The 20,438-nt window shown below is 43.0% G+C and overlaps 1 protein-coding gene across 3 annotated transcripts in view; it reads left to right on the top strand.

The window, feature by feature from the left end:
- The window catches only part of RGL1 (ral guanine nucleotide dissociation stimulator like 1), an 88,540-nt gene that overhangs the window by 25,026 nt on the left and 43,076 nt on the right, over positions 1 to 20,438 (top strand). For all 3 annotated transcript variants that reach the window (XR_011049600.1, XM_068416834.1, XM_068416833.1), the window contains exons 3-4: positions 5,318 to 5,526; positions 19,830 to 19,907. Coding sequence is in view for 2 of the 3 variants with exons in the window: in XM_068416834.1 (XP_068272935.1) it covers positions 5,318 to 5,526; positions 19,830 to 19,907 (287 nt within the window). In the remaining variant the exon portion in view is untranslated. The remainder of the gene's footprint in view (positions 1 to 5,317; positions 5,527 to 19,829; positions 19,908 to 20,438) is intronic.

Raw genomic sequence — 20,438 nt, 5'->3', positions numbered from 1 at the left:
TTCATTAAGGTCTTTGTTGGAAGGAATCGCTGTGTCAAATAGGTTGTTAATATCTTCACAGTTGTTCTTTACAAAAACACTTGACTAAAATGAGTAGGAGTCTTATGCAGCATCTTGAAGACATTGTTAAATTCTGTGTGTTTTCCATGGAATCCAGTTGTTCAAACAACTTCTCTGATCAGTCTTGCTACTTTAAGTGATGTGTGACTGCATGATAAATGAAGGATACCTTACATTTTTCTTCTCTGACTGGTGTTATGGATGCTTGTGTTGCTGGAGATTTTGAAGCTTAATCATTCCATTTGATATTTTTTTTTCCTTTAGATATTACACAGGAGAGCCTATGTGTAAGGAAGCAACATCAAAAAACGAAGGGCAAAATCACAAAAAGCATCTTATTCCTACTTTCAGAAGACTAAAGCTCATTCACAGTTAGGCAAAGAGTGATGAAACAGTAATTCTTCATTAGAATGCCTTATTTTTAGTTAACTTATAAGTTACTGCAATTTAGGCAGTTTTATTCCAGCATAGGGCGTCTCTCTAGTAAGTTAATAAAAATAGGTAGATTGGAAAACTGCCCATCTGGGAAAGCTGTAAGTTTCAAGGAAGGTCAAAAGCATTTAAAAATCTGTCAAAATCAGTAAAAGTTTTACTGATTACACATCTGATTACAAAATCAGCAGTTTGAGATGCATGTTAGTTAGCTGCTCTTGAAAATAGTTTTGCAGAATTTCTAAATATCTAAATATTTCTAAAACCAGTTTTAATAAAGTGATAATATTTTAAATGACTAAGCCTGAAGAATATTTGATATCTGATTTACTTATTGTTCATCCCAGTTGTTTTCTTTCAGTATTTTTTTCCAACCTGCCAAATGAAAAGCAATTACATGGTTTTCGTTCCGTGATTCTCCCGCTCAGAATCTCAACAGATAATATTTGCATTGGAAAAAACCCTGCAGCCCTGTGTTTTTTTGGGTAAAAGCGATTGTTTCCAGTGATATTTCTGAAACAATGACTACAATTCTGTATGTTGTTATTTGGGTAGCAGCCTGTTTTTGTACTGTTCAGGATTTGAACTGCTTTTTTTCACCTTGAGTCTCTACTGCCTCTTGCTAGGATGTATCATTAATTTAGGAGATGGTGGAGTTTATAATTAATTTGTAGTCCTGTTGAAGGTTAACAGGTAGTGTTTGTTGATCCAGATCTGTATTTTGGCCATCAAACAGCAAACATCAAAGGGGCTGTTCAGCCTGGAGAAAAGAAGGCTCTGGGGAGACCTTCTAGCACCTTCCAGTACCTGAAGGGGCTACAGGAAAGCTGGAGAGGGGCTTTTTACAAGGGCATGGAGTGACAGGACGAGGGGGAACGGTTTTAAACTGAAAGAGGGGAGACTGAGATGAGATATTAGGAAGAAATTCTTTGCTGTGAGGGTGGTGAGACCCTGGCCCAGGTTGCCCAGAGAAGCTGTGGCTGCCCCCTCCCTGGCAGTGTTCAAGGCCAGGTTGGATGGGGCTTGGAGCAACCTGGTCTAGAGGAAAGCTGTCCCTGCCTGTGGCAGGGGGTTGGAGCTGGATGGTCTTTAAGGTCCCTTCCAACCCAAACCAGTCTGTGATTCTGTGATTCTACGAAACTGAGTGAAATACCTGCAACTTTGGGGCATGTGGAGGTTTTGCTTTATTTTCCTGTCATCGGTAGGCAAAATGGCGAGAGATCAGTGTATCTTGGCCAGAGAAGGGCTGATGGGAAATGGACATTGTGGTATCGAAGGTTGCACACCAGATTCATAAAGGAGCGTTGCTTTTACACAGCCAGTAAGAAGCTGCTTGTAACTTAGGACCTGCTTACTCAAGCCCTGTATCGGTGGCTGTTGCAGAGAGACGGCATCTGTTGGATATTACGCTGATACTCGTATCTTTTCTTCATCCTGCAATTGTGCACGTGGCTATCTTGCACTTTCACAACGCCTTGGTGAGTCAGGGAGATTGTGTGCGGGTTCAGGAGCCAGCCTGGATGGGGCAAGGTCAGCGCCTTAATTGTAACCAGCTTGGAACTGAATTATAGCTCCTTCGGTACTGGGCATCTGCAGCTGATTTTGGAGTCGGGTTGTGTTTGAAGGACCTTTTTAGCCTGAATGGAGCTCTCCTGTTTCAGCAAGAGCTGAGGATTAGTAAAGATGTTAAAATTATGCTAGATCGGTACCTGCACAGCCTAAAAAAATAAGGACTTGCCAGACTGTACCTCAGTTCAATCGTTACATATTTGCTTTTGAAAGCTGCTGTCTCTCTGGTAGGAATCTGTTTACTCATCGGTTACACTTGCAGGTTATCAAGGCCATAATGTATTGCCTGAAAAATCAAAGTGAGACTGTTTAAAAAACATAAATCAAACTATAAAACGCCATATATGTTTGTTTATTTTTAGCTTTGTAGAGGACCAAGAAGATCTTGCTGCAGCCTTGAGATGTGGGGGTCTGGCACCTTTGTTAGGCTGCTGGAGCTGTTCTCGAAGCAGACAAAGGGAAGGAGCTGGAGAGCCTTTTTGTTACTCTGATGCACAAAACAGTGCAAAACTGGTGGCTTTAACTGGTACCACGTAACAGTGATCACCGTGTGCCACTGTCAAACCTCGCAAAGAGCTTTAGGACCATCTTTTAACAGCAGTCGATACAATATTTCTCTGAGCAGACAACACAAAAGCAAACATGAAAACTCTTTTTGCCTTTGGGTAGCCTGGTTGTGTCAGTGAAGAGCTGGCCTCTTGATTAACTCCAGACCGAGCAGTTTCCTGTTAGCCTGCTAACTCAGCCCGCAACGTCTTATTCTGCAAGTCTGTTATGGAGCTCGTCTGCCAACTCCTCCTTCCTTTTAAACTTACAGGCAGAATTGCTAAAATAATACAAATAACAATCCCTAAAAGTCTCTTAAAATGACTTCTAGCAGTTTAATGTTTTGCTGACAAACTCAGTTTTAGATTTCCAGGGTTTGGTGTTGACTTTTGTTTTGCCTTTTTTTTTTTTTTTAAACATTCTCCCAACGTGATGTCTCGAGGAAGTTGCAGTGTTGCAATTAATGGAAAATTTTGTGCATGTATCAATCTTGCAAGCAGATTCTGCCCTTGTTTGGTACAGGGTCACATCAGTGAATGAGAGGTTTTTACACACACTGAGTAGAATATGACGGTGAGTCAATACAGCGTGAGTGGGGCAGTCTGGTGGGTAGAAAATTAATAGTTAAATACAGTGGTGCAGAGTTTCTTCCCTGTTTGAAAGCAGTTGTATTGTGTAACCAGTTATTTTCAAAAGTGTATTTTAATTGTAAGATGAAAAGTCAGCAAGAAAATGTAATATTTTTTTTTCCAGCAAGTTTGGCTTAGGGAAAATTTGAATGGAGCAGATATATAATGGTGGTAACAACATACCCTTTTAGTGTTTCTGTAATGGTGGTGTCATATATAATTCTATATACACCTTTAAGTCAGGTATATAACAAATTATACACCTTTAAACCAGCCATAAGATCTGTGGAACAAATTTTTTCGAGTTAGTTTGGTGTAATCTCATTCATTCCCTGTGGGCTTGCATTGGGGTAACAGTGGGCTCTGGTGCAGCAGTACTGTGCATTGCCTTGTCTGTTTATAAAAGGCATTAAAGGGTTCATGACACGAGACCCAGTTACCCAGTCTGTAATTTCCCAGTCTGTTTGAACAGATGTAAACCCACAGTGCTTCCAGAAATTGTCTTACAGCTTGCACCCGAGCTTGTTTTCCCTGTGTTAGCCTGTGTGTTTCTGCAGCCGTGGGGTGACTGAGGTTGGGCAACTTGTCTGCCTTAAACCTGAGCCCACCAAGAGAAATGAAGGGCTTGGTTTCAGCCGAACCACTTTCCCAGCCCAGTTTGCTGTAGCAGGTGAGCAGAACGTGGCCTCTGGGAATGGCTTCTTGCAGTGGCTTAAACTCAACATGAAATGGTGCCATTTTGCAGTTGAGATGTGGCTGCAAGTTTCCCAGGACCTCTGCTTACCTGCTGTGGCTATAACCTCCACAGGCTGTTGGCAAGTCCTTGTGTCTTGATCCTACGAGATGCTCCTGGCCCTTCCAGGGCTTCCTACAGACACAGAGGCACTTTTCTGCCAAAACCTGTGCCTCGGCCCACTGCCTAGAAAGTCCAGAACATCATGGGGTATTGCTAGAAAAAAAATAACCCACCATGCTATGTGGAGTTGCTGAAGCTATTATTCCCACTTTTTCTTTCCATTTCTAGTCTGTTTTTTTTTTTAATACAGACAACAGGTTGCATTTCAATGTTACATCAAGAGTTTGCTGGACCTCGTTAAGCTGGGAAATGAAATGTCCTCATGCAAGAGTAGCAGAGCTTTAGAATAACGTTAAAGGAATTTACATTGTTTAAAACGAGAAGGGATATCTATTATGATGGGGCTTTGAGCAACCTGGTCTGGTGGAAGGTGTCCCTGCCCATGGCAGGGGGGTTGGAACTAGATGATCTTTAAGGTCCCTTCCAACCCAAACCAGTCTGTGATTCTATGATTTATCACACATACTTAAATAAGTATTTAAACTAGTCACAAAAATAACGTTCTGAACTGTCCTCTAAATAGTGGCAGAATTTAAGGGAATATTTCTAGTTATTTCAGACTTAAAGCAGGCTGTAAGCATTAAAAACAAACGCTGTTTAAAAAACACACACCCCTCGAACACCAAACGCTAGATTTGTTGGCAAATATTGTGCCAAAAGGAAACTGTAAGAGAAAATGGAAATGTTATAATGGCATGTTTGCAAGATGACTTTGACACCCACCTTGCAAGAGTATCACGAAATGTTTCGCACCCAAATGTGTTCATGACCTTAGGTTCTGTGTGGCGACCTGAAGTTGGTATTGTCAGCAAGGGTATTACAAGTGCTGATGCAAAAGTTGTGGTCAGTTTTCATGTTTATTCAGAAGTTAAGTGAGACACTGAATTACCACTGGTGTTCCCTCTCGTACTATTATTCTTTGTGGGATAATGGATTTTCTTTTAGATAATAATATATGACTGGATCATAAGATAACTTGATAGCAGTCAGATTGTAAAATGTTTGTGGAGCATGTCAGAGAAATATCTTAAAGTTACTAACAACCTCTGTTATTTGATGCAGCATTTGGTGTTTGGAAAGCCAAAATTGATAAAATTGTTTAGTGAATAAAGCTGGGCTACCCCTGTGAAGGGATGGAATTGGATCTGTGTTTCCTTGTGTAAGCTGTGTCAGGGGTCTGGCTTCTGTCTGATTGTTGTGCTTTGTTTTTGTTTCCACTTTGTAGGTTGATGGGGACCATTTACCTCCAGAACATACTGTCAGCCAGTATGAAACATGCAAGATTAGGACGATAAAAGCTGGAACTTTGGAGAAACTTGTGGAGAACCTTCTGACAGCTTTTGGGGATAATGATTTTACATACATCAGTATCTTCCTCTCAACATACAGGGCCTTTGCGTCTACTAGGGAAGTATTGGAACTTCTCCTTGACAGGTAAGAGCCAGTATATAATGAAAATGGAGCCATCATTTACGTGAGAGGGAGATGTTGTCAGGAATTTGTTCCATTGCTTTTAGTGGACATGGGCTTAATGACCCGATGGACAGATGTCAAGAATACTGCGAAATTCAGAATTTCAGCGTAAACATAAAATGTGTAAATGCATGCTGCCCACATCCCAACTCTCATTAAAGCACAGTCTCCAGGTGGGGAAAATGTGCCGTGTTTGACTGCTAAGGAACCAAACTGGCACCGGCAGAACAAAATTAATATAGCTTTCCCCTCCAAAAAAAACCCCAGGATGCACGGGCTGCAAAGTCATACCTAGAGTAGATCTCTGTGTTTTGCTGGATACTGATATTTTCAGACCTAGCTCTCCTGTTTGGGGGCTGCTGATTTGAAACGGGGATTATACAAACATAGGAAAGAATTCACTGTCCGCTTCTATGACTTCACATGAACATGCAGCCATAAATGTTTGCAGACAGCACAAGAACCGCTTAATGGTATAAGAATAGCTTTTATGGTAAGACTGTTAAATCACATCTGCTATATCTGTATAAATGCTTAGAACATGCAGCATTAGTTTTCTCACCCTAAAGTCTAACAGAGACATGACAGGGTCAGAGGTGATCTTATTTTGGGAGTATCGTATTTATCGCATTTTTCAAAATCAAGTGATGTCCAGAAACAGCTATTCTGGCATAATTAGAACAGAGGAGTAGCATAAGAACTCCTAGGTTTGAATTTTCTCTCTCCCACGAGGTAGATAAGGAACAAGGCATGGATAAGTTATCTGTGCTTTTCTTTTGTATCTGAGGAGGAGTATAATAGTACTCGCTTTGTAGGACTGTTGTGTGGCTCAATAACGATGTCGAAATGCCATGGTCTGCCCTGATTGTAATAATAGCTGTGGTTGCTCAAGTGCAGTAACTTCACAGCCAGGTAAGAAGTCAGGTGAGGAAAGAGCAGCCATCCTGGGGAGCAGATGGTACAGTTAGACTTACTACTGTGAGCTTTACCTCCCAGTCCGTACCAGTTCTGACGTGGAACGTGAGGAGCAATGAAAATTGACAGTGCATATATATAAGAATATCAAAATGTTGAGGAATTCCTGCTTTTGAATGGGTAATTCTTTCTATGCCCTCAGTTTTGGATTCTATGTTTTGGACATACGTATCTTTGAAGCATAAAATATGAAAGGACACCGAGTTTGTGTAGATTCTAGTAACTTTAAAGAGGAGCTGACTTGCCAAGTGACAGTGTGTCGAGAGAATCTCTTGCTTCCTAAGCATGTGAATTGCCAAAGAGCCACGAATCCGTAGAAACCAATAGTTGTATGCATATACATTGTCACTTTCAGCCAGTAATGCTTTGTGTATGATTTATTTTACTTACTTTTATAAAGATACCTTTTTAAGATAAAAAGTGGGAATAAATAAAATAGTAGCCTTGGCAAGGATGCTTTGCCCTAAATGGCTGTTTTAAATATCATTCCCCTAAACAGGGCAGGTTTTGTTGCTCTGTGTTGGTGGGTTGCCTGGCTGCTCTTTTGGGGTTCTTATGTATTAATTGACCTGTATCTCAGGAAATTTTCTTTCTGCAATCAATGAGAACTTGTGATTAGCTCAAATAATGTGAATCAGTCAAAGGTGGCTCTAAACCCAATGATACACAGCTTGCTTTTCCATTAAAGGCTCTTAAGTTTAAGTTACCTTATTTTGTCTTAAAGTACTCTCATATATCCTGTTTAAATGCCCAGAAAGCATCTTGAGGTGCGTTCCCCACCCAGTTCAACATAGTTTTGATTTTTAGTAGTTTCCATTCTTATTTCTCTCTTGCTGAGCTACTTCAGTAATGCAAATAAATGTCCCACCTGAGACTGTGACCTCATTTTACAAATCCCTGTACAAACATGCCTAGAATTGTTTGCAACAGCCCCCACCCTGAAGACCCTCTACTGGCAAGAGGTGATAAAGAAAAACAGTGAGAGGAATAGACTGTGATTCAGATACTTAGGAGGAGTGTCCTGAGGCAAAGAGAGTAAGGGTTTAACTCATAGTGATGGTTTTGGAATCTGACCTGGCTTTTCACACATCCATATTTTTACACGTCCATATCTGGTTGTTTTTGCTGTCCTCAGGAGGCAGAAGACTGTTATGCAAAGAGCAATTCATATATTGTGCTTATTTAATTGCATAATTACAAAAGATCCCATGTATCTGACAAGCAAGTTTAGAATCTACTATCAAATCTGCTAAGCTGGGTGATCACCAGAGTGATGTTTTTGGAGAAAAGTTCTTGGCGCTGGGAGGCTGGCTTGGGGTCCTTGGTGGTGGGCTGGCTTTGGTCAGCGCAGAGCCCCTGGGCAGGACTGGGAAAGGGGGCTTGTAGCTGGTGGGCTGTTTTGTCCTCCTGTGTGCTTCTGTGTGTATAACCTTGGTGTGGGACAGGTGATTGTTTCATGTGCAAGTGTGTGGGTCTCTTCCTCTTGGTCGCCTTACCTGGCTGGATTCAACGGGTGCTCCAGGTGGTTCTGCTCCAGAAGCCAAGCTGCGGGTGCTGCTGGAGGTCTGGATGAGCTGAAGCATCGGAAGGCGCGTTCAGCTGTGGTGTCTCTCCTCATGCTTCTGCTCCTTTGCCACTTAATAGGGGACATCGCTCTCCAGAATTGTCAGTTCTGCCCTTCAGTGACTACTGAAATAATTAAATCTCTCTGTAATTGAGGATTGAAGCATTTTAAACTTGGGGCTGGGGCCAAAGGGGTAATCCATGGAAACAGCAGTCCATCTTACAGTCAGTTAGCCTTGTTATGGTTTTGATTGTCTTGTGGTGTTTCATCACTGGCCATTAAAATGTTCATACTCTGTTAGGCTGCGCTGCTAGAAGGATGATGGAAAAGTCTTCTGGGAATCTTGCTTTTGCACTGAAGTTTGTAGAGCCCTCTAGATAAACGGTTCTGTTTTCTTCTCATATTTTCCCCTAGTGAAAAGGATCATAGCAACCTAGAAACAGAAACGTACAGAATTAGTAAAACATTGAAGTTATAAAATCAGATACTCAAAGATGAGAAATTTGAGAGAGGGAAGAACTCAACGTCTTTATGAAGTTCATCAGCACGGGCTTTAGTTTCTACTTCTGTTTTGTTTTCTTTAATGTAGATATTAATGATAGGATTTTAAAAACAGCCTGAAGAAAGTAAGTACTCATTCTCTGAGAATCGTTGGTCATGAGACACCTAAACTCTTTGGGCTCCTGTGAAAACACCAGCTCCGTGCAGTAAAGCTTTCTGTAAATTGTATAACTGGTGCAATTTAGCTCAGTTAATTCTGCAATTAAGTTCTGAGTATTTTCGTATCTGGGAATTAGATCTGTAATATTACAATTGGATTGCAGCACAGAAGAAGTGACTTATGAGCCTTTCTTACATTTTCTCAGGAGCGTATCAGAGGAGAGAAAACCAGCCTTGATTGGAAAAGAAACTGAGCAGATAGGACTAAGTCAGCTTTGAAATGTGTGCATAGCTGGTTTATAATGGATTTCACGTGAGCATTTGAGCAGGAATGAACAGGAAAATAGGTGTCCTCTTCTAAAGATGACGTGCTTGTTATTCACTGCATCGTTGGCTGCTGATTGAGGGGAAGGATCTTGGGCCAGACTTGTGCACTGCTGTGTCCTTGTGGTCTTGTTGAGATTGAGTTCCTGTCCCCTTGGTTTTTGGCAACATGCTGGCATGGGAGAAGCCCTGATTTAAGGATGGGGACATCCTCCTGTGGTTGGCTTTGAGGGTAGGAAGGGAGAATAAGGGAAGTTCAGAGACTGCAGTTTTACTTCAAACATATTTATGTATATTTCTAGGATATTTATAGCAGTGTCTCAGGTAAGTTTGGGTAGTCAGGTTGTTTAGAGCAGCAGCAAGTCGGGAGCATACATGACTCTAAGGGAGTCAATCCTCCCTTCTAGTGCCCTGGTCTAGTTGCCAGGGTGGTGTCAGGGCAATGGTTGGACTCGATGATCCCAGAGGGCTCTTCCAACCTGATTGATTCTGTGATTCTGATACTGCTTTAAAGTGGTGAAAATGTCAGAGGAGGGCAACAAAGCACAGGGGAAAAGTCTCCATAGAACAGAACTTTCTTTTCCGAGCCCAATTCTGATCTTACTGGCTTAGGTACCTCCCAGAGCAAGTTATAACGTCTCCTTCAGAGGACGGGCACGTAGGCTGCCTGACCCTGTCAACGTTATCCCCAGCCTTTGATAATAAATGATAGAATCCACAGGAAATCCTAGGAGGTCACCACTTCCTTCCCCTCTCACAAATCTTAGGAGTGTAGTGTTTAAGAATCCATGGATGTTTCTCTTGGCTTTTCGAATATCATGGATAATCTAGAATTTTCTGGCTTGAGACAAAATATAGATGAAATTTAAGCTATAAAAGTTAGAATGATTTATATGCAGTTGTGGAATACGGACTTGTGAAGAAAAGCAGATGTTAGAAGGAAAAACAGAAAAAGACATGGATAGTAATTGAATTTGACCAACTTAGTTTTCATCTTTACATTAGTGTAGAATAAATAGCAGAGAGTTTGCATTTTTGCAACTTTCTTGTTAGTGGTGCTTGTTAATAATAACAGCACAGAGACTAAAGTGGGTGTCAGTGCATAACCTGTGTTTTATAAGTACTTGCATTTTGTTTTCCAGTGAAGTTAGAAAGTAAAAAAAGAGCAATCTCTTAAAAAAACAAGTAAGATTTGGGCATCATTTGTCAATTTTAGCTTCATATGAAGAGCTTAAGCCCTGTTTCTTATTCTTGGTGATAGAGGATTGTGGAGTAAGGGAACAATCATGAATGGCAATGCTGAGCTCTTGTTCGGTCCCAGGGAGAACAGTGATGTGGCCAGATCAAAAAAGGCCCTTCCATCATTCTACAGGTGAGCAGCTCCTTGACACAGAGTAGGAGGGAATAGCACCTGCACCTCCCACTTGTAGGACACTTTTTGTAGGCAAGTACATGTTGACAAACTTCCTCCAAACTTTATACATGTGGAAGCTGGGTTGCCCTCAAGTCCAGTGCGTTTGGTTTATGTTGGATGTGCTGTGGGTACACCCCTCGCTGTGAGTGCTGCAGAATGGTCTGATGTATTCAGAATTCAGATTAGACAAAGAGAGGCCTGGGACTTTTGGAAAAGTGTCCTTGGAAATACCCTAAGTGTGTGTGTGTGTGGGGAGACCTGTTGGTCATTTGATGTGCTTGGCAGAGTATCCTCTCCAAGCATTAACTGAATTTGGGACATGAAACATTTTATTCTGTCCAAAAATGGTGAAATGCTTTTTCCTGAGTGACGGTGGTAAATAAAAAAGCAGATGCTGTACTTAAAAGAAACTGAAATGTTAGTGCAGGAAAAAAAAAATGAACTTTTTATAGGTGTGAATAATTCAGAGTAATGGATGCTTTTGTTCACAGAATCACAGAATCAACCAGGTTGGAAGAGACCTCTGGGATCATCGAGTCCAACCATTGCCCTGACACCACCATGGCAACTAGACCAGGGCACTAAGTGACTAAGTGTTAAATCAGTTTGCATTGTGGTGAGGTTTAGTGAAACCTTCTGGGCAAAACCTTTGTCCCTGCTTGGGCCTTACTCTGTTAAAATAAGCTGTGATCTGCCCTGCGAGCGTGTGAGGCTCTGCAGCCGTCGGTAGCTCCGAGGAGGCCTTCCTGGGCCGCACGCTGTCATCTTCATTTCCTGCATGGCTGCGGAGGAGCTGGTGGTTTTCACAGAATCACAGAATCAACCAGGTTGGAAGAGCCCTCTGGGATCATCGAGTCCAACCGTTGCCCTGACACCACCATGTCAACTAGACCATGGCACTAAGTGCCATGTCCAGTCTTTTCTTAAACACATCCAGAGATGGTGACTCCACCACCTCCCTGGGCAGCCCATTCCAATGTTTTCTCTCCCAGTGTGGTAGGATGGACTAAAGGGACTCGTGTGTTGCTTACGCTGCCTTTACTCCTATTCACGTGACGTCGGAAAGCCGGAGGAAGTCTTCCCAAAGCCAAACACACATGGCTTTGGTTATGTCACAGCAGGGATCTCACGGTTGCACGGTGCTGGTCCGTGCGGTGTTTGACTCCCACAGCCCGTGCTGGTATTGTCATCACAGCAATGCACACATCAACGGGGCAGAGAGGTTGGACTTGATGATCTTAAAGGTCCTTTGCAACCAAAACGATTCTGTCTAAAGGCAGTTTCTGCCCTGCGATACATCCAGTGCAGTGAGTGGAGTCACACAAAGTATCGAACAAGGCATATGAAGAGGTTTAAATTGCTAATGTACAGTTCAGAATATTTTAAGACCAACGCAGTTCTCTGTGTTTCAGTCAGAAGATAGTTATTGGATTTGTAGTGCTCTGCTACTTGTTGTAAAGGACTTTAAACTGGGCTCTTTGGTAACTACTGTCTTTAGTAAAATCAGAGATGTGCTGTTTGTGCTCTGAGTAACTTCTAACACTTCTTGGAGATTGTGAATAAATCTGTTCTGCTTTGTTTGTGGTTTTTCTTTTTCCCCTCCATACTTCAGATTAAGCTTTTGCTTTTTATTAAATTTGAGACTGGAGCCTTATTCATTCTTTTGGCTGGGTTCAGCCTATAAAGGTTTTCTTTTAACGTAGAGTAGAAGTGAAACGAAACAAAATCTTGGGCATAAGCTGGTACGTTGAAAAGTGAGGGGGATGACTTGTATTTTCAAAGCTATTTAAGAGTAATTGGACATCCGCATCCCTTTAGCATTCATGGAAGTCTGGCACCTAAACGCAGCAGACAGCTTTGAAAACCTGCCAAGTCTTTAACACTATCCATTCTGGTGTTTTCTCTTTCTTTGTTAGAAGGTGGGTAGGGAGATTTAAATGAAAAAAAAAAATCTTGTTGGTGTTTTCATGTGAAAACCCTCGATGGGAATTCCTGGAGAGAGGAAAAGGAGACCAGCTCCCTCTGCCCCCGGTGTGGGGATACAGCGTGGTGGCTCCACAGAGATCCTTTGGTATCCCCGGTGTCGCCGGCTGCGCCGTGGAATGAACTGCTCACAAGTGTGATGGAAGCCCGAGATGTTCAGCTGCCCAGATGGGAGCAGAAGCAGGCCAAGTTCCTCTCTTACATATTTGATTTTGTCCTGGTAATCCTGTTCCTTGCAACGGCGCTTAAAAGTGGGGCCACGCTGTGCTTGGCACAGTGGCATCTGAAGTAGCAACCGGTCCCAATCTGAAGGAGTTTACAGAGAATGGAGTTGGTGCTGTTTGATGGGAGAGCTAGAGCTGGATAATGATAGCAAATAACAAGTTAGTTTTACATTTTCAGTTTATTCCTCCTGCTGGAGGATGGCTCGATAGGGGGTAAATGGAGAGGAAAATGAAGGCAGAGAGGGGACATTGAAGGAACGGGTCCTGCGGTAGCAGAGCCCCACGGTTTAGGGCAGTAGCTTTATACGGCGTCTGGCTCGCTTGGTGTAGCATCTCTTCTTTCCTCTGCTGTTTTCCTGGATACCAGGTGGTTTGTCTGCTCAGCTAAAGAAGCCACTTCATTTCCATCATTCTATGTGTGTATAGTTCAAAGCACCTTACAATTCTTGCTGAGTATCTGTGCTTCTAAGTCGCTTGTTTCGATGCTTGCAAGCCTTATTTAGGGCTTTTGCAGAGAACAGAATCCCAGAATCAACCAGGTTGGAAGAGCCCATCTGGGATCACCACCCTGTCAACTAGACCATGGCTCTAAGTGCCACATCCAGTCTTTTCTTAAACCCCTCCAGAGATGGTGACTCCACCACCTCCCTGGGCAGCCCCTTCCAATGGCTAATGACCCTTGCTGAGAAGAAATTCTTCCTAATGTCCAACCTGAAGCTCCCCTGGTGAAGCTTGAGGCTGTGTCCTCTTGTCCTATCGCTAGTTGCCCGGGAGAAGAGGCCGACTCCCACTCCACTACAACCTCCCTTCAGGTAGTTGTAGACTGCACTAAGGTCACCTCTGAGCCTCCTTTCCTTACTATTTCTGAGTTATTAAAAGAGTATTTTCCTCCCTCTTCTTCCCTTCCCTTCTTAACAGTGACGCAGGGGTGCATTTTCTACTCTCTTTTTCAGCATTTAAATATTCAGTGCTACCCATTACATTCCGGTCTCATTTGCTTAGTCAGTCCCTTTGAGTGGAGTCTATAACTTTTCAAGCAAGACTGAAACGTTCTGTGGGCTCCAGGATCCTTTTGTTTCTCATGTCTTTTTTTGTATGCAAAGCATTCCTACAAGGCTGGGTAGTGAATGGCTCTTTGTCCGGGAGCTGGTGAGAACAGAGCAGTGGAAGGCTGCAGAAACGCTGTTCTTTACATCAGATGTATCATTAACTCCTCCTAACCCGTATTTAATGACCTGTTGCTCAGGCAGAGCTCTTGTGTTGGGAGATAGGCAGAGGTTTACGTCTGGCAATATAATGAAGGGTTCTGTACGTCTCCAGTTTGGTACAGAAAATTGCCTGCTCTTTATTGACTGTTATGGATTTATATTATAAAAATCAGCATGTATCTCTCTAGTGGGATTTAAATGCAAATGCCTAACGTTCTGCAAATACTTATTTTATATTTCATACTGACACCGTGAGTCATCTCAAGAAATTTTGCTCTAAGAATTAATGGCAAGTTTTGAAAAATGAATATAAAAATGGAATTGTTATTCAAATACTGAAGCTTTCTTTGCATATTTCTCCCAGCAGGGGGGAAAAAATGTCTTTTGTCTGTTGGCTGAGATGTATTTTAGTCCTCTTACCTAGCAGATGGCAGCGGAGAGTGAAATCCTCTCCCTTGAGCGACAGGACAGGAGCAGCCGTTGTAGCGTGTAATGTACATTATATCAGCAGTGTGTCTTCATTCTGTCCAGGGCGATCTCCACTGAGAAGGCATCAGCATAGTTCTCTAAATATCCCCCTTACGCTCTGTGTATCTTCTTGGTAAGATGATTTGTTACCCAGGGCTATAATACTTGGAAATGCAGGACAATCTACAGGTCTGTAAGAGCAAATATTGAAACCAACAGAGTTAAATCTAATAAAAATAAGTTAAACTTTACACTTGAGCTTAGCAAAGTGTTGGAAATACTGTTCGTAAGGCTCCCCTGATGTATTGCATCCTTGCAGTAAAGCAGTGGGAAGTATCTCAAAGAGTTAATTGCATTCACTTTGAATTGCAAACACTAGTAATGAGCGTTTAGGGAACGAGTGAGAGGCCAGGTAGGATTAAGTGGTGAATTTGGGCATAGCCGACAATCCGACAGAAGGTATCTATTCAGTTTTACAGCTTCAGGAGTGCTGATCCCAATAAAAAAAGCACGGGCAGGGTGTGAAATTGCTTGGGAGAATGCCGTGGACTGCTTCCCGATTTTGATGTGGGCTGGATGGAGCTCAGGTGCTGATTAGTAACCCCCTTTTTTTGTTTCTTTTTGTTTTTTTTTTGTTTTGTTTTGTTGTTTTTTTGGGTTTTTTTGGTGGTGGGTTTTTTTTTGTCATTTGAAGTTATGAAAGAATGGAACAAGTTACATACACGAGTTACAGGTGCAGTTAGCAACACAGCATCATTTAGTCGTCTGACAAAGCAAACCTAAATAATTTTTAAGATTGAAACCTAAATCATTTTCAAGATCGAATTTGCAATCCTTTTTTATCTGACAGAGAAAGTTATACCAAACTCCTCTCTGAAGGTTACAGCTTGCAAACATTTGGAAACTTTTTTAAACATGTTTGCTATAATGAGGATTGCAATAGCAAGGAGAGGTTTTTTACTGATAATCTCAAGCAAGTATTTATGACCTTTTGCACCAGTGTCCAAAAAAAAGCAAAAAAAAACCCCAAACAAACCCGTCTTTTTATTTTGCATATTGATTTCTAAGTCTCCCACTTTGAAGTTTATCTTCAGTTTATCCTTCTCGTATGTCCCATTTGATTACACTCAAAACATTTCACTTCTGCTCATCCCACGACGAGTTGAGCCAAGGCACTTGCAATTAAAGTAGCCCTATGCTCTTCAGAACCTACGTTCTGACAGGCTTTAATAAATTCTGCTGTACTTCTGGAAGAGTTTCTTATAGAGGGGCCAAAATTTTTTGACAATCTGCATTTGCATTTTCATAAGCCAATTGAAATAACAGCGTTTCTAATACATTTTCATCATCAATCTGCCTGCTCAATGCAATGTGTTTTTACAACTTGCACTCCAAAATGACACACTTTAATTTTGTGTCTGTATCATTTTTAGTTGTAGTTTTTAAGGCCTCTAGAAAGCACACTTCACAGAATCAATCAGGTTGGAAGAGCCCTCTGGGGTCATCGAGTCCAACCATTGCCCTGACACCACCCTGTCAACTAGACCATGGCACTAAGTGCCATGTCCAGTCTTTTCTTAAACCCCTCCAGAGATGGTGACTCCACCACCTCCCTGGGCAGCCCCTTCCAATGGCTAATGACCCTTGCTGAGAAGAAATGCTTCCTAATGTCCAACCTGAACCTCCCCTGGTGAAGCTTGAGGCTGTGTCCTCTCGTCCTATCACTAGTTGCCCGGGAGAAGAGGCCGACTCCCACTCCACTACAACCTCCCTTCAGGTAGTTGTAGACTGCACTAAGGTCACCTCTGAGCCTCCTCCTCTCCAGGCTAAACAACCCCAGCTCCCTCAGCCGATTTGTAAACTGTACATGCAGTTTGTAAACGATCAATGAATTGTACCATAGGGTTCTTGAGCTCCTTGCCTGACTGCCACAAAAGAGGGCTGGCATTTCCCTGCCTCCGGAACGCGTTTCAGACACTTTAAAGCCAATGCAGAGATCTGCTGTAAACGTTGTCGAGAAAGCCCTGCCTGTGCTTCTGGTGTCACGTAGCGATTAATTCCCAAATATTCATCTTAGCCTCCTGCTTCCAGATTTTCCAAATTGTCCGCAGTTTGTACCGTAGCAGCCTCCTGGTACTCCGCCAGCCACACTGAATATTGTTAAAATCATCCGTAAAAGTGACTTCCAATCATGTGGAGTCATAGTATAGGATTCCACAATAACTGTTTTTAAATTCAAAGTATAGTTACTGTGCAGACCATAGTCTCTCACCGCAGCCTGTACTTCCTTAATCATTTCATAAGTAAGGGATTAATACTCAGGAGGATGATTTGGGCGATAGATTACCGGCATCGCCGTCAGCATGGTAAGATCTCCATTACGAGCGGCTTCCTCTCTGCATTTTTCTGCCAGTGTTTTGTATTTCATTACACGAGACTTTGGTGTCTTTTCAGAAAAACCAATAGGTGGTAAATTGGACAGTATCCCTGGACCTGTGAAATCCCGATTGTAAGGATCGTTCGATTCTCCGGAGACTGTTTCATACACGGGCTCCTTCCACCAAGGTATTAATAGGAGTGGATGCCTGAGATTGCAAATACTCCTCTGCAGGCTGGAGTACAGAGAGTGCTGTAAAAACAACCCTCCATATTGCTCCTAGTTTTTGTATTTCATCCCCCACTTTCGCCCAGATCTTTGCATCGTAGGTCCCTGATACAGGGAACCAGGTACAGTTGTCTTTGATCCATGCTAACAATGGCACCAGTTCCACTAACTGAACCTTATAGCCCTGTTCACGCAATAAACGCTGTAATACCTCAGTGTAGAGCTTGTGCTCTTGGGAACGAGCCTGTGCTATTGTGGAGCTCACGGGTTCCTGGGAACCAGCCTGTCCCATCGTGGAGCTCACGGGTTCCTGGGGACAAGCCTGTCCCATCGTGGAGCTCACGGGTTCCTGGGAACCAGCTTGTCCCATCGTGGAGCTCACGGGTTCCTGGGAACCAGCCTGTCCCAAAGTGGAGCTCACGGGTTCCTGGGAACCAGCCTGTCCCATCGTGGAGCTCACGGGTTCCTGGGAACCAGCCTGTCCCATCGTGGAGCTCACGGGTTCCTGGGTACCAGCCTGTCCCATCGTGGAGCTCACGGGTTCCTGGGTACCAGCCTGTCCCATCGTGGAGCTCACAGGCTATCCTGTATGTACCTCAATCTCTAAGGACTCTTCGTTTTAAGAACCCCTTAAAACCTACTCTCCTACTTCTGCTGTCTTATAGGACCAGCAGGACCGTTTCAGGGTAACTGAGAGGTATTTGGGCCCTTTAAAACATAAGTTTGCAGATTTTTATGCACGTGTTGTGCCTTTTTATTTTTCTGGACAGATAAAATGCTGACATTTCCAAAGTCTCCCCCACTGATGTGGGAACTTAGGTTGAATGAGAGACCGTGTATCACTCAGACTAAGCTACTGGGGTCAAGCAGTCATGATTTTGTTCTCAGCTTGTCACAGATACGCGGTAACAACTAGAGCAAATAATTTTTATTATGTCTGCCTGCAGTGTAGTTGGAGGCACAAGATCTGGTTTTTAAATGAGCTGTTTCAGATAATGCAAGTGGTCTTACCGCAGTACTCTCAAGGCTAAGCAAGCCCAAGCTGACCTCCCTGTGACTGTTAAGGACTGTGGCTACGCTGCTGCTATCAGAGGGATTACTTGTTTGCCTTTATTAGTTTGGGTTTACTTTGCAATGAACTGAAATGTATGCAAACCCTTGATCTCTTTCTGCCTCAGCTTCCCCATCCACGGTGGGATTGTCCAATGTTGAGCCCTTGTCATAAGATTGTTGAAATTTAAATTCTTATTTTAAAGAATTGTGGAGTTCTGAGATAGTGGTAGGGCAGAATATCAATATGAGGGTGGTGGATGGTGGGGCTAAAACCTGTTCTTTACAATCTAGCAGATCTGTTGGCGAGAGGGAGCTTGAATTCTGTTACACTGGTTGGCTTTCTGGGCAGATCTGGGATTCTTACATATGAAGCTTTAGACTGATACTTTAGAGGAGCATAAAACTGCCACCTCTTATTTTTATCCTTTGAAATGTTTTGGATGAATGACATGAACCTTCTGGACTTCAAGAAAGATGTTGAGGTGTTGGAGCGAGTCCAGAGGAGGGCGACCAAGCTGGTGAAGGGTCTGGAGGGTCTGACCTACAAGGAACAGCTGAGGGAGCTGGGGGTGTTTAGCCTGGAGAAGAGGAGGCTCAGAGATGACCTTATTGCAGTCTACGACTACCTGAAGGGAGGTTGTAGTGAAGTGGGAGTCAGCCTCTTCTCCCAGGCAACTAGCGATAGGACAAGAGGACACAGCCTCAAGCTTGGCCAGGGGAGGGTCTGGTTGGACATTAGGAAGCATTTCTTCTCAGCAAGGGTCATTAGCCATTGGAAGGGGCTGCCCAGGGAGGTGGTGGAGTCACCATCTCTGGAGGTGTTTAAGAAAAGCCTGGACATGGCACTTAGTGCCCTGGTCTAGTTGCCATGGTGGTGTCAGGGCAATGGTTGGACTCGCTGATCCCAGAGGGCTCTTCCAACCTGGTTGATTCTGTGATTCTGTGACTCACAGGGACAGCCCACTGTATTTCCTCTATCTGATGTTAGTAGGATGTTGTAGCGCAAACACTTAAAGATGCACATCTTCTCCTAACGATTCAGATTAATTGTAGGTGCCTGACACAATTAGTCGAGCGCAGAATCAGGACTGTGAGTAATTGTCTGCCTTCATTAAAGCTGCCTGTAAGGAGCCATGGAATCCTTTATGGAGCTGTATGTATGAAACAATAGGTGCTCCCATTGAAAACGAAGTGTATAATCCTGCCTTCAAGGCACGTGCGTTGCCTGTGTAGGTAGGAGATGTTGCACTGTTGGAGTTGTGCCCACGGTTTCCTCTTTCCCAGTGACATTTTCACACCCATGACAACTGGGTCAGTAGTTTTGGCACGTGGGCACTTGCCACCTAGAAAACTTTGTGTGAAATCACGCTTGGAGTTAGAAGGAATGACAAATACTAGAGAAAGAGAAGCTGTGCTGGAGAAAGTGGTTGTGTTACAGCCTCGTTGCCTGCTGGAATATTGCTCTGGGAAAGTGAAAAGGGGCAGAAAGGGTCTTGGAGCTGTGAGCAAAGAAACTGTTTTGGTTGATTCCTCCTGTGTGCAGGCTGCTTTGTATAAATTAACAAATTAGGTTGGAAGATGCTGGCTGTCTCTTTAGGATTTTTTTTTCCTGCTAAATGAAATAACCTTCAAGCTCCTTAATTTTGCCCAACTGTTAGATTCCCTATTTGTAGCTTGAGCTAGAAACACTTTTTAGTTGTTTATGAGAATTGCACATGGATTATGCTATTTGGGATTTTGCTTTTATTCAGCAGAGGTTCCTCTAACCACCCATCTCATTTTTCAGGTATGGAAACCTGGAGACCTCAAGCTGTGAAGAAGTTGGAAGCCAGAATTCCCCCGAATCCAAAGCAGTACTCAGGATGTAAGTGTGGTTTTGCACTGTACGGCGAGCCCCAGTCAGGATTTGGTGTTGGGGGAGGATGTGGGCAGCGTAGCTGTTGTTGCCTTTGAAAATTCACAGCCCTCTCTGCTTGCTTCAACAAGCTTGTGGAAAGGCCAAATATCAACTGGCTCGTAACATATCCAATAACATAACCCAGAGATCTTTCCATCAAGGAAATTGTCTCAGAATTCAACATGAGATGAGCACATCCAGACCAACATTTTGTTGATTCAACAAACAAGGAGTGTTTGTTTCCCCTGCCTTATCTATAGCAGTAAATGGTTACTGCTTATGACTGATTTTATTGTGCCTTGCAACAGTGTCTACAGACTAAAGCTGAGGTGGTTTCAGGCGACGTGTGTATGCATGTATCTTTTCTATTAGTGCCCCTGTGATTCACAGTGTTGCTTTTAGAGTGAAATTTAAATTCCAAAGTCATTCTAATTTGAAGAAAAATAGCAAAGCTGTTTTGAAATGCAGTTTAAATGGGGAAAAAAGTGGTTTGGTTAT

The sequence above is a fragment of the Nyctibius grandis genome, chromosome 21 (genome assembly GCF_013368605.1).
Source record: "Nyctibius grandis isolate bNycGra1 chromosome 21, bNycGra1.pri, whole genome shotgun sequence".
Lineage (NCBI taxonomy): Eukaryota > Metazoa > Chordata > Aves > Nyctibiiformes > Nyctibiidae > Nyctibius > Nyctibius grandis.
The sequence above is the reverse complement of the archived record's forward strand: the minus strand, read 5'-3'. Positions and strand labels throughout refer to the sequence as shown.